At 41.1% G+C, this 13745-nt stretch overlaps 1 protein-coding gene across 1 annotated transcript; it reads left to right on the top strand.

The window, feature by feature from the left end:
- The first annotated feature begins 113 nt into the window (after positions 1–113).
- On the top strand, positions 114–11812 carry LOC115136323 (protein ZNF365-like). Its single transcript, XM_065023139.1, has 5 exons — positions 114–195; positions 5484–6268; positions 6512–6683; positions 7161–7204; positions 7534–11812. The coding sequence occupies exons 2-5, from the start codon at positions 5496–5498 to the stop codon at positions 7688–7690; spliced, it is 1146 nt and encodes a 381-aa protein (XP_064879211.1). The 5' UTR covers positions 114–195; positions 5484–5495; the 3' UTR covers positions 7691–11812.
- Positions 11813–13745: the final 1933 nt, after the last annotated feature.

Below are 13745 nucleotides of genomic sequence, written 5' to 3'. Positions count from 1 at the left end.
TTGTTGCTGATCGTCACTAGCTAGTATTCATTCCCTCCGCAGTTTCTCAGACGCGTCTAGTATAAAGGAGGTTGGGGAGGCTGTGCTCACTACTCTCACTGACTAACATTTTCCGTTCGCAGGACATTTGTGTGCAGGGGGAATTCTAGCTTTTTTTCTTATTTTTTTTGTCATGACACTGTTATTCAAATACAGGTAAACTATATGCACGCGAGATTACATGTATACACAGCTTGAAATATAATGTTGTACCTTTATTAAACACCATATGGCGCTATGTATCGATAGCAGCCGCCTGGCTAGCTAGCTAGTCCTGGTGAGCCATGTAATGGGGTAGGAAGAGATGCTAGAAGCGTTAGCTAATAACTAGCCTACATAAAACATTATAAAACATAAAACATTACCCGTTACATGTACGACATAATCTGTTGTACACAGTTAATATTGAATGCCGTTATGTATCATTGCTTAGCTAAATACTTGAATTGCATGTGCTTGAGTCTGCTGTCAACCCAGCCTGATCTCATAAACTAGACGTAACATAGTAAACGTACATCCAGGTAATTCAAATTAGTATGATAAGTTTGGTATATTAACATAAGACCAGGGGTGAAAGTAAGGTGGTCTGGTACATTTCCCTACAAATTAATAGTGGGGGCACACCTTACAAAGCGGAGATAAGCGGCCGAGACCGAGGTGCCCATGGACAACAGTGGATGCACCAATTCAGGCTACAAGTGTAGGCCTAATGACAATCGCAGAATGTCATTAAAATACACATATACTGTACCAGTCAAAATGTTGGACACCTACTCATTCAAGGTTTTTTCTTTATTTTTGACTATTTTCTACATTGTAGAATAATAGTGAGGATGTCAAAACTATGAAACACATGAAATCATGTAGTAACCAAAAAAGGGTTAAACAAATCAAAATATAATTTATATTTGAGATTCTTCAAAGTTGCCACCCTTTTGCCTTGACAGCTTTGCACACAGCCAGCTTCATCTGGAATGTTTTTCCAACAGTCTTGACGGAGTTCACACTGCGCTCCAACTCATCACAAACCATCTCCATTGGGTTGAGGTTGGGTGATTGTGGAGGCTAGGTCATCTGATGCAGCACTTCATCAGCACTTCACTCTCCTTGGTCAAATATCCCTTACACGGCCTGGAGGTGTGTTTTTGTGTCATTGTCCTGTTGAAAAACAAATGATAGGGGCCTCCCGAGTGGCGCAGTGGTCTAAGGCACTGCATCGCAGTGCTGGCTGTGCCACCAGAGACTCTTGGTTCGAGCCCAGGCTCTGTCGCAGCCGGCCGTGACTGGGAGGCCCATGAGGCGCGCTGTGTTAAGAAGCAGTGCGGCTTGGTTGGGTTGTGTTTCGGAGGTCGCATGGCTCTCGACTTTCGCCTAAGTCCGTGCGAGAGTTGTAGCAACAAGGCAGTAACTACCAGTAATTGGATACCACAAAATTAGGGAGAAAAAGGGGGTTAAAAAGTTATAATAATTATAGCAAACCAGATGCTGTGGTAGACATGCTGTGCCTTGAATTCTAATCAATTCACACCAGCAAAGTACCATCACAGCCCCTCCTCCGAGCTTCATGGTGGGAACCATGAAGTCTGCGTCTCACATTTGGAACCCAAAATCTAAAATAAGAAACCAAAGGACAGATTTCCACCGGTCTAATGTCCATTGCTCGTGTGTCTTCGGCCAGGCAAGTCTCTTCTTATTGGTGTCCTTTAGTGGTTTCTTTGCAACAATTTGACCATGAAGGCCTGATTGACTGTTGATGTGTCTGTTACTTGAACTCTGAAGCATTTATTTGGGCTGCAATTTCTGATGCCGCTAACTCTAATGAACTTATCCTCGGCACTTATCCTCATGAGAGCCAGTTTCGTCATAGTGCTTGATGAGACTGCACTTGAAGAAACGTTCAAAGTTCTTAATGTTCCATATTGACTGACCTTCATTGCTTAAAGTAATGATGGACTGTCATTTCTCTTTGCTTATTTAAGCTGTTCTTGCCATAGTATATACTTCGTCTTTAACCAAATATGGCTCTCAAACGCATAAAGAAGGAAAGAAATTCCACAAATTAACTTAACAAGGCACACCTGTTAATTGAAATGCATTTCAGGTGACAACCTCATGAAACTGGTTGAGAGAATGCCAAGAGAATGCAAAGCTGTCAAGGCAAAGGGAGGCTACTTTGAAGAATCTCAAATATATTTTGATTTATTTAACACCTTTTTGGTTACATTATTCCGTATGTGTTACTTCATGGTTTGTCTTCACTATTATTCTGCAATGTAGAAAATAATAAAATTAAAGTGCATTCGGAAAATATTCATACCTTCACTTTCCAAATTTTGTTACAGCCTTATTCTAACATTGATTCAATTGTTATTTTTTTTCCCTAACCAATCTACACACAATACCCCATAATGACAAAGCAAAAACAGGTTTTACAATTTTTTTAAATGGAAATATTACATTTACATAAGTATACAGACCCTTTACTCAGTATTTTGTTGAAGCACCTTTGACAGCAACTAAAGCCTCAAGTCTTCTTGGGTATGACTTTACAAGATTGGCACACCTGTATCTGGGGAGTTTCTCCCATTCTTCTCTGCAACTCCTCTCCAGCTCAGTCAGGTTGGATGGGGAGCGTCGCTGCACAGCTATTTTCAGATCACACCAGAGACGTTATATTGGGTTCAAGTCCGGGCTCTGGCTGGGCCACTCAAGGACATTCATAGACTTTTCCCGAAGCCACTCCTGCGTTGTCCTGTTGGAAGGTGAACCTTCACCCCAGTCTGAGGTCCTGAGCGCTCTGGAGCAGGTTTTCATCAAGGATCGCTATACTTTGCTCCGTTCATCTTTCACTCAATCCTGACTAGTCTCCCAATCCCTTCCGCTAAAAAACCTCCCCACAGCATGATGCTACCACCACGCTTCACCGTAGGGATGGTGCCAGGTTTCCTCCAGACTTGACGCTTGGCATTCAGGCCAAAGAGTTCAATCTTGGTTTAATCAGACCAGAGAATCTTGTTTCTCATGGTCTGATTGTCCTTTAGGTGCCTTTGGCTGTCATGTGCCTTTTTACTGAGGGAGTGGCTTCTGTCTGGCCACTCTACCACAAATGCCTGATTGGTGGAGTGCTGCAGATAGTTGTCCTTCTGGAGGGTTCTCCCATCTCAACAGAGGAACTCTGGAGCTCTCTCAGTGATGGGCAGGTTTTTGGTCACCTCCCTGACCAAGGCCCTTCTCCCCCAATTGCTCAGTTTGTCTGGGCGGCCAGCATTGGTGGTTTCAAACTCCGTCCATTTAAGTCTGATGGAGGCCACTGTGTTCTTCACTACCTTCAAGGCTGGAGAAAGTTTTGGTACCCTTCCCTATATCTGTGCCTCGACACAGTCCTGTCTCTGAGCTCTATGGACAATTCCTTTAACCTCATGGTTTGGTTTTTGCTCTGACATGCCCTGTCAACTGTTAGACCTTTTATATAGACAGATTTGTGCCTTTCCAAATCATGTCCAATCAATTGAATTTACCACAGGTGGTCTCCAATCAAGTTGTAGGAACATCTCAAGGTTGATGAACCTTGGAAACAGGATGCACCTGATCTCAATTTCAAGTCTCATAGGAAAGGGTTTGAATACTTACAGTACCGTTCAAAAGTTTGAGGTCACTTTAGAAATGTCCTTGTTTTTGAAAGAAAAGCAAAAAAATTGGTCCATTAAATTAACATCAAATTGATCAGAAATACAGTGTAGACATTGTTAATGTTGTAAATGACTATTGCAGCTGGAAACAGCAGATTTTTAAAAATGTTTTATGGAATATCTACATAGGCGTACAGTTGCCCATTATCAGCAACCATCACTCCTGTGTTCCAATGGCATATTGTGTTAGCTAATCAAAGTTTATCATTTTTAAGAGGCTAATTGATCATTAGAAAACCCTTTTGCAGTTATGTTAGCACAGTTGAAACTGTTATTCTGATTAAAGAAGCAATAAAACTGGCCTCTAGACTAGTTGAGAATCTGGAGCATCAGCATTTGTGGGTTTGATTACAGGCTCAAAATGGCCAGAAACAACGTGCTTTCTTCTGAAACTCGTCAGTCTAGTCTTGTTCTGAGAAATGAAGGCTATTCCATGTGAGACATTGCCGAGAAACTGAAGATATTGTACAATGCTGTGTACTACTCCCTTCATAGAACAGTGCAAACTGTCTCTAAGCTGAATAGAAAGAGTGGGAGGGCCCCGGTGCACAACTGAGCAAGAGGACAAGTACATTAGTGTGTCTAGTTTGAGAAACAGACGCCTCACAAGTCCTCAATTGGCAGCTTCATTAAATAGTACCCGCAAAACACCAGTCTCAACATCAACAGTGAAGAGGCGACTCCGGGATGCTGGCTTTCTAGGCAGAGTTCCTCTGTCCAGTGTCTGTTCTTTTGCCCATCTTAATCTTTTCTTTTTATTGGCCAGTCTGAGATATGGCTTTTTCTTTGCAACTCTGCCTAGAAGGCCAGCATCCCGGAGTCGCCTCTTCACTGTTGACGTTGAGACTGATTCTGACACTCTTTCTATTCAGCAAAATTCTTAACTTAGGCTACTGTTTGTTCAATTATTTTATTGGCACCAGCGGAGAACATCGGGCATGTTCCCGGTGAGTAAGACAAAAACAAAAGTAGGGTGGATTTGTGGGCGTATATATAGCTAACGTCTAGCAACCCAATGGTTGCGAGTTCAACTCTCATCAAGGACAACTTTAACATTTAAACTTTTCAACTACTTACTACTTTTGTAACTACTTTGCAATTATTTAGCATGTTAGCTAACCCTTCTCTTAACCCTAACCGTAACCCTTCCCCCAACCTTTTAACCTAACTCCTAAACTTAACCCCGATTTCGAACTCCTAGACTAGGTAAAGTTAGCCAGCTAGCTAACGTTAGCCAACTAGTCACCTAGCTAGAATTTGTAACATACCATACGTTTTGCAAATTCGTAACATAATACGAATTGTAATTTGTAACATATACGAAATTGGTGATGGACATCCACAAATTAATACATACAAATCGGAACATATACTAAATGGAGTGTCTCGGATTTACATACAGAATAACATGAAATGCTCAGACCAGGTAACAGCAAACCATATTACTGTCACTGTCATCTATTGTTGGCTGGTTATTGATAGGGATCTGCAGGCCTTTTTATTTTACGAAGGTATTTGTCTGTTAGGTGACATTGATTGAAGAGCATTTTTATAGGGACAAACATAGTCAATGGTTTTGATTCAAACAAATGTAGGATTGATTTTATAGCATAGCCTACTATAATATGAGTATTAATCCTTTGCAGTAATATAGCTGAGTGCTGTAAGCATGAGGTGTTCGACCTTATCATAAGTCTGGTGTATTTGGATGACTTATATCAAAGTCATATCAGCCATTATGTGTTTGGCTTCCAGGTCGTAGGTGAAATGCAGCAGAAGGTATGTGCCAGGAGGACCTCTCTCTTCACTGAGAATGGACAGGCTCGTGGGGCATCTGCTGACCCCCAGCTCCCATTCAGGTGCCCTCGGTGTGGGGAGCATAAAAGGTTCCGTAGTCTGGCCTCCTTGAGAGCCCACCTGGAATACAGCCACAGTTACTACCACACCATGCACGAGCTGAGCCTTCCGACCCACAGGGTGCATTCCCACCCAGAGAGAGCCCTGCACCGACGCTCCCTGGGTGACACACGAGAGGTCACTATCTGCATAGAGAGGTGTCGTATGCCCCATGTGGGGACGCAGGCAGCTGAGGAGATAAAGACTGAGAATGAAGAGGAGGAGGAGGAAGAGGCCAGTAAAGATGGTCTCAAAATCCACAAGTCCAGCCCTGGGACAGATCATATCCCTTCCCCCTTTCCATTTGTCGAATCTCCAGACCCAGGCAGCAAGCTTGAGGTAGTGTTTCCAGAGCGGAATGTCTGTACCGAGGAGATGTCGCTCCGGCGCAGGCTGGCCAAGGTCCTACGGGTGGTGGACAGCACCATGCAGAGGAGGCTGCACAGGGTTACCACGGATCTTGCCAAGACGGACACAGAGCTGCTGTGTGAGTGTGCCCTCTCCCAGCACCTGGCGCAGGGGAGGCAGGAGGTACAGGAGAAGGAGCGGGCGCTGAGCCGGCAGGCGGACGTGGCCGTGATGGTGATTGCCACGCTGAAGGAGCAGCTGAAGGAGTCAGAGTACGAGCTGGAGAGGCGAGAACAGTGAGTGAGCCAGTAACTCAATCTTAACCTAAACCTTTCCTTACTGTATTTTTAGTCACAATCTTAACCATGAGGTCAAATGGCGGACAACAGTTACCAATACACTAATCTGGTAACTCCTTATATTGATGCTGTTTCAAGTGGAGTAAGACTGTAATCATTGCAGTAGCAACATTCGTTAGTATGTTACTCGCTACTCTCCTCATTGCTCCCTTCATGTTTTCAATTTGTTTTTTTTTTTAGAGAAGTCATCACCATTCAGAATTTCCTTGAGGCTGCCACCCAGCATGAGATATGTGGTAAAGTTCGGATCCAATGTTTCATTGAGAACCTGCTCAAACGCATCGCCCTGGCTGAGAGGCTACTGGAGTACTATCAGAGCTCCCCCAGTCCACCAAACTACACAGATTACATGGTACTGTACAATATCACGCCTTTTTCTTTACTACTGATGGCAATATGTTTACAATGGCAGATATCTTTTCTGTGGTAGCTGTTATTACATTTTTGGTTTTACACTTGTCATGAATGGCCATGGAAAGACTGTCAGGGAGAGAGTAGAAGATATCATAATTGTTACACATTTGAACCCTTGTGAGAACTGTTGATCCTAATTGGCATCCCAGATTCCGTTTGGGAATTGAGAAGAATCAGAATCACCTTTATTTGCCAAATACATTTGCCTATACAGGAATTTGAAATGGTGCTGTCACAATAAACAGAATATACAGACAGCCTATTCAAATGTGTTTTCTTCCTCCCTCCCTACTGATCGAAAAAAAAGAAGGGAAACATGATAATTTACAAAACATTTCAGAACGGGATAATATCAGCTTTTGAGCTTGAGTGTCAACAGTAGAAATACCTGACATCCTTTTCATCTCCCTTGCAGCACCAGACAGCTGAAAACAGACCTCATAGAATCCCCAAAAGCAGGCAAGTTTGTGTACTAGATCTTTTTACTGTTGATATACATGATCTACACTTTCCATACCAGGCCCATGTGTTTTTGGCCATGGCTTAGTGTCTCACTTTGATTATAATCCTACATTTCCAGTTTCAAAGGTTAGTACATGGTTAAGTATAAATTATGCATAGGGATCCCTTGTCGCCAATGAGATTTTGTCAGCCTCATTCATTAGTAATGATTCTACACGTGAGACGTTTTATCTTCTCCACTAATCCTGAGTCTGTCATCTTTGCCTGCTGTTTGTTGAAGCATTGGTTTCATGTCTGACGTTTGTTGAGCTGTCCTCTGATTCTAGGTCAGCGGGTTGTCAGCTGTCACAGTCCTGTCCCCAGGAAGGTAGAACGCACCCCTCCCTATTAGGGCGGAAAGTGGGTCACTCTAGCTACTTCAGACCTGATCACAGAGATGAAGTCTGGACCCAGGGCAGCAGATCAGTTGGATTTGAGGACTAGGTAACCTGACCAGGGTAGAGAAATGAATGTATATGTGAAATGTATTTACTCAATGTATAGCTAATACTGAGCAGGGTTGTATCAAAGTCTTTATGGCCATGTGTACGCTGGTTTTTGCTCCATTCTCAAATCTTATTTTGTCACATGCTTCGTAAACAACAGGTGTAGGCTAACAGTGCATTGCTTACTTATGGACCCTTCCCAAAAATGTAGAGAGGGGGAAAAAATAGACAAATTAATAAATACACAATGAGTAACAATAACTTGGCTATATACACAGGGTACCAGTACTGGGTCTATGTGCAGGAGTGCAATGTAATTGATGTAGATATGTACATATAGGTATGGATAAAGTGTCTACGCAACAGGATAGATGATAAACGGTAGAAGAGGTGTATGTGATGAGCGCAAATAGGATCAATGCAGATAATCAATAACTACCCGGACTAACTATTTAACTAACTATTTAGCTGTCTTGTGGTTTGGGTTAGAAGATGTTCAGGGTCCTGTTGGTTCCAGACCTGCCGTGTGTTAGCAGAGAAAACAATCTGACTTGGGTGGCTGGAGGCTATGACAATTTTTAGGGCCTTCCTCTGACATGTCCTGGTATAGAGATCCTAGATGGCAGGGAGCTCGGCCCCAGTGATGTACTGGGATGTAAGCACTACCCTCTGTATCGCTTTGTGGTCAGATGCCAAGCAGTTGCCATACCAAGTGGTGATGCAGCCAGTCAAGATGCTGTCAATGGTGCAGCTGTAGAACTTTTTGAGGGTCTGAGGGCCCTTGCCAAATCTTTTCAGCCTCCTGAGGGGGAAGAGGCGTTGTCTTGCCTTCTTCACGACTGTGTTGGTGTGTATGGACCATGATAATTCTTTAGTGATGTGGACACCGAGGAACTTGAAGCTCTTGGCCCGCTAGGTTGTCTCATCGTCGTTGGTGATCAGGTCAACCACTGTCGTGTCATCAGCAAACTTAATATTGGAGTTGGGCGCGGACACATTGTCGTGGGTGAACAGGGAGTACAGGAGGGGACTAAACATGCACCCCTGAGTGGCCACTGTATTGAAGGTCAGCATGGCAGATGTGTTGTTGCCTACCCTCACCACCTGGGGGCGGCCCGTCAGGAAGTCAATCCATTTGCAGAGGGAGGTGTTCAGTCCCAGGGACCTGAGCTTAGTGATGAGCTTGGAGGGTTCTATGGTGTTGACTACAAATCAGCGGTCAATGAAGTCTCTGTCCTAGAGGCTACTACTGTCCTAGTTGCAACTTTTGAAGTACTATAGTAACTTGATGGATAGGTATTTCTAGGTATCCTTATTATTTTTATTAGTATTACAGTATGTCATACTGTTGATTAGTGTCAATCTAAGAAAACAATGTTTAAAAAAAAGTTTTTACTAGGTGGTGGAATTGTAAAAAACCAGCATACTATGGCCTCCAAGGGCATAACAGCTGATACAAAGTAGTATTTTATTCCAGCCCAGGTATACAGGTCTATATTGCGCTTCTGCACCTAACCGTATATATTAGTGTAATTCAATTATTCACAAATCATATACTGTACATTAGGCCTAGGTTTGTGAACTGAGGAACAGTAGTGAGTTCCAGTAGAAGTCTATGGAATTAAAACATCCTGGTGCCTGAGAATGCAGCTGTGTCTGACGAGCATAGAGCCTAAACTGTGGTCGTCAACAACAGGCTGATCATGCTTGCCATTTCATAACAAGCGTTAAGGTTCCATATCACGTTCCTCTTTTTTAATATACAGAGATGCATACTTTGAATTAAAGGCCCGAGATTTGTTTCATCAACCAAAACACTTTGATCTGGTAGGTCAGAGGCATTTTTTTGTTTCAGGCCTAACAAGCACGCATATAAAAAAAATGTAAACATTTAAATTGGGGTGTGAAGGGTCATCCTTTCTCTTGTAAAAAAATAAATGGAAACTAGATGAATGAAGCAAAATATAAATTTGGTATCACTTTACTTGACACCCAGTGTCATAACACAGTCATAATGTCATAACACCTGACATAACTTGTCATAATGTGATCATTACACTGTCATGGCCCATATATTTACACCTGTTGTGACATATAGCGTTATTCAAATGAGTTTTAACCTGCCAAGAAGTTTCCTTTAGTTTGAAAGTTTGTTTCGTAAATCCTTTGTTGTTATAAATTCTTTACAGTCATGTTTTTTCATCAAATACACTTTGACAATTTCATGAAGCATTATGAGCATCCTGTGTCACTTTACTTAGACTAAGAAAACACATTTTATGACACTTGTCAAAAAGCATTATGACCATCAGACTCCTATAAGCCAGATAGGCCAATTATGTACATGACCTTATATCAGTCATCAGTCAAAACGTGGGTGTCTTGTCCTGCTCCTGAAATCAATTCCTGCATCCATCCCAGTCATCATCAACAGAGCATTGTTGTAGGTGCATGTCTGACATCAATGTGTGCGCAATTACAATGATCATTTTGATATGGTCAATTAAAAAACACACACATATATACTGTTGACATGTATGCTAGGGTGTAATGGAATGTTTTGCCTTATGTGGTGGGTTTTGGCACTTATGTAGGTGTCATAACTAGCTATAAATAACGCAATATACAGTGTATTCAGAAACTATTCAGACCCCTTGACTTTTTCCACATTTTGTTACCTTACAGCCTTATTCTGGGGTATTGTGTGTTGATAGATGAGGAAAACATTTAATCAATTTTAGAATAAGGCTGTAACGTAAACATTTTGGGGAAAAGTCGAGGGGTCTGAATACTTTCCGAATGCACTGTATGTTACAACAGGTCTAAATATGTCATGACAGTGTTATGACATGGTTATGATCGTGTTATGACATGGTTATGATCGTGTTATGACACTGGGTGTCAAGTAAAATGTTAGGGTACATTTGAATGAAATCCTGTTTTATGAAATCATGCATCCTAATTGGCTGTGATGTAGTATCTATGTTTACAAGTCATTGTGCTCCATCAAGCCATGAGAATATATTAGAAAGAAATCAAAATAAAACATCTCTTTGGTATTTGTTGTAACTGTATGTTTTGTTAATGGTGTTGATATTTTGTATACAGCTACTGGATGTCTCAAAGGGAAATGTAGTTTTATGGGGAAATGAAGGAAATGTAGCAAATGCATGAATATAGCCAATCGTTTTATAGTTACTGTTATTTACATGGTGCTGCTGTATAGACCACGGTTGAAGTCTAAATTCAGAAAAAAAGTAGTTCTTTATTTTCAAAATGGACCTCCTGAATTGACATAGCTTTATAGTTACATTTACGTCATTTAGAGGCGAAAGAAACGCACACCTATTTAGGCGAGATGCTGGCTAGCAGAGTAGAACACTTGAAAATTAAAGGACACTCTAGGAACTCGGATGCAATAATAACCTAATAACCAACGTTTGGACAGATAAGCTGTCTTCATCAGGGTATAATGACAAACACTGCTGGGTGACTAGTTTATATAGTGTCAAAGGACACACAGGTGTCTATAATCATGGCCGGGTGTGGCCTGATATCAATGGTTAATTCTCAGATATAAAGATACCGAAAACATGAATGGATAGCATAGGATCATAGATACAATTTGGCTACATTTCCATCATTTAGCAGACATTCTTTTTTGATAGTAATTTGCATTAGGCGCATAGCTATTGTCTATTGTGAGAGCATGCTCCTTATATTTTATCTTTATATATTTATGTTTATCTTTTGTAGCAGAACGAGATGTATTTTAATGGCAACAGAGTTGCTCAATTGAGTAAAGAGCACTTTGGGGCTTATGGGTCTCCTAAGGAGATTGTTTCTAGCACTGGACAATCAGAAAGAGAGAGGAGGATTCAGGTATTGAATATGACCAGAGATAAAGTTAGTTTAATTATGTGCTACTGTTATATTTCAAGTCTAGTCTCCCTGGTTTATGTTTGTAGGTACGTGGGTTTATTTGCAAGAATATTATTTTGTTTTGTGCCTTCACTTGAAACACTGTAGTCTAACACTGCAAAATCCAATACTGTGAACAGTTGTACTACATTTGTTTAAACTTGATGGTTTGATGTGTGACATGAAGATTAAAGAACAAATTCCTCAAACTGTTGTTTTCAGATGTGAAAATTATTGATTTCCTGTGTACATAGGGAGAACAACCATATGTTCTGTAGTTTTTGTAGTGTGGATTTATTTATGTCTTTTCAGTCATCTTTTGTGACATTTAGAGATTCAAGAGCAGTATTGATGGTGGGATATTAAGCTACTACTGTACTTGAAACACCATATTACTCTACATCAATAAAGCACTTAAGCATGATCATTCACAGAAGTGTATAGAGTGGAAATTGAAATCTTTCATCCGGCGTTCAAATCTGTGAGTAGTTTAAAGGTTGCAGATGGAGAGAACAGGCTAGTCTTGTTGAGAATTAATAGGTCGCTCTCATTTCACATGCGCAGTGCGTCACAAAATACTGTTCATTTGACGTCAGCCCTTTGTCCAGTGCCCTTTCATATTCTGTGTGTAGTGGTTGGAGCTTTGGTCATCCATGCACACCAAGGTGTGTGTGTGTGTGTAATGAGCTGTCACATAAAATACAAAAATGAATGTATGAGCTGTTTTAATTGTTAAATGACCACAATAGTGTGCAATTAAGAGGCATTGGGAAGTCATGATTTTTAGAAGTTGATGTCAAGTTATCAGGACATATTATTTGGGAATATATAAAAACATATCCTATAACAGGATTTCCCAAACCTGGTCCTGGAGCCCCCCCTGGGTGTGTTTAGTTTTTTTTTTCCTACACTACACAGCTGATTCAAACTCATCATTGAGATTTGATTATTTGAATCAGCTGTGTATAGGGCAAAAAAATAGTTTGGGTGACCCAGGAACGAGTTTGGGAGACCCAGGACCAAATTTGGGAGACCCAGGACCGAGTTTGGGAGACCCAGGACCGAGTTTGGGAAGCCTTGGCCTGTAACACACACAAATGCCTGTTTTTGGAAGTGCCACATTAAACATGCAATACTCACTGGTGCCCACTGAGTGTCTCCCCTGCTACAGTTATAATAATGTACCTGACTAGCAAAGATTGTTAGTAGGGTATGGGTACGAGTATAACAAAGATTTTTGGTAGATTGTGAAAATTTGAAATTAAATATCCAAAATGTTACATAAAAATATATATCCATCCCCCTTCTTTGAGTGACAGAACTTTGAGTAAGAGAGTTTTGCCCATAAAATAATCAACATTGCGAGAACATAATAAGACAGGATTCATAGTAGGCAAGTCCTTTGTAGACTTTTTCTATTTGATTCATGTCTGTCTACTCTACACTGTTTCCAAACGAACCTTTGAATGCCCTATAATTGTTGATCCATTCACAAAACTGCATTTTGAATGAGATTCTTATGAGGGGCTGCTTTGTCCCTTTTGGGGGGGCAATTGGTGAGACAGTCCCTTCTCCTTTCTCTCAGTTCCCATGAAAAGGTTGACAAGTTCAAAATCTCATAATGAATGAAAGTGTTGTGGATGGATCATAGAAAAGAGAAAGAAAAAAACTTTGCAATTGTCCAGGCAGGAAGTTCACAGGTCAGGGTGAGATCTTTAAAATCTGTGGGGATGGCTGTAGGCCTGGTGCAGAATGAATGAATGATATGATCCTCCTAGACTTACACACTGTATCTCTCATCGAAAACTAGTGTTTGGAAAATGACAGCTCATAACTGGCTTGTTCTCAACACAATACACAACACTGATATGGTAGAGATGAGCAATACTTACATTTTGTGTTGTCATCTTTAAAACGATGTGGACATTTTGTTAATTGTTGCATCATGGATGCAGTGGATTCTTTGCTGATGTCAACCTCTATGAATCAGATTGACCTTTCAAACTACACTGGACAAGTGTTGGTCCCATGTTTCATGAGCTGAAATAAAAGATCCACAAAATTCTTCATACACACAAAAAGCTTATTTCTCTAAAAATGTTATGCATAAATTTCTTTAAGTCCCTGTTAGT

This window comes from Oncorhynchus nerka, linkage group LG10, assembly GCF_034236695.1.
Source record: "Oncorhynchus nerka isolate Pitt River linkage group LG10, Oner_Uvic_2.0, whole genome shotgun sequence".
Classification (NCBI taxonomy): domain Eukaryota; kingdom Metazoa; phylum Chordata; class Actinopteri; order Salmoniformes; family Salmonidae; genus Oncorhynchus; species Oncorhynchus nerka.
The sequence above is the reverse complement of the archived record's forward strand: the minus strand, read 5'-3'. Positions and strand labels throughout refer to the sequence as shown.

What these genes read in the sequence shown, in the direction of transcription:
- LOC115136323 (XM_065023139.1), top strand. Translation starts at nt 5,496, where the DNA reads ATGCAGCAGAAGGTATGTGCCAGGAGGACCTCTCTCTTCACTGAGAAT. An exon ending in GAGCTGGAGAGGCGAGAACA is followed by an intron (nt 6,269 to 6,511) that starts GTGAGTGAGCCA and finishes TTTTTTTTTTAG; the next exon opens with AGAAGTCATCACCATTCAGA. An exon ending in CAAACTACACAGATTACATG is followed by an intron (nt 6,684 to 7,160) that starts GTACTGTACAAT and finishes TCTCCCTTGCAG; the next exon opens with CACCAGACAGCTGAAAACAG.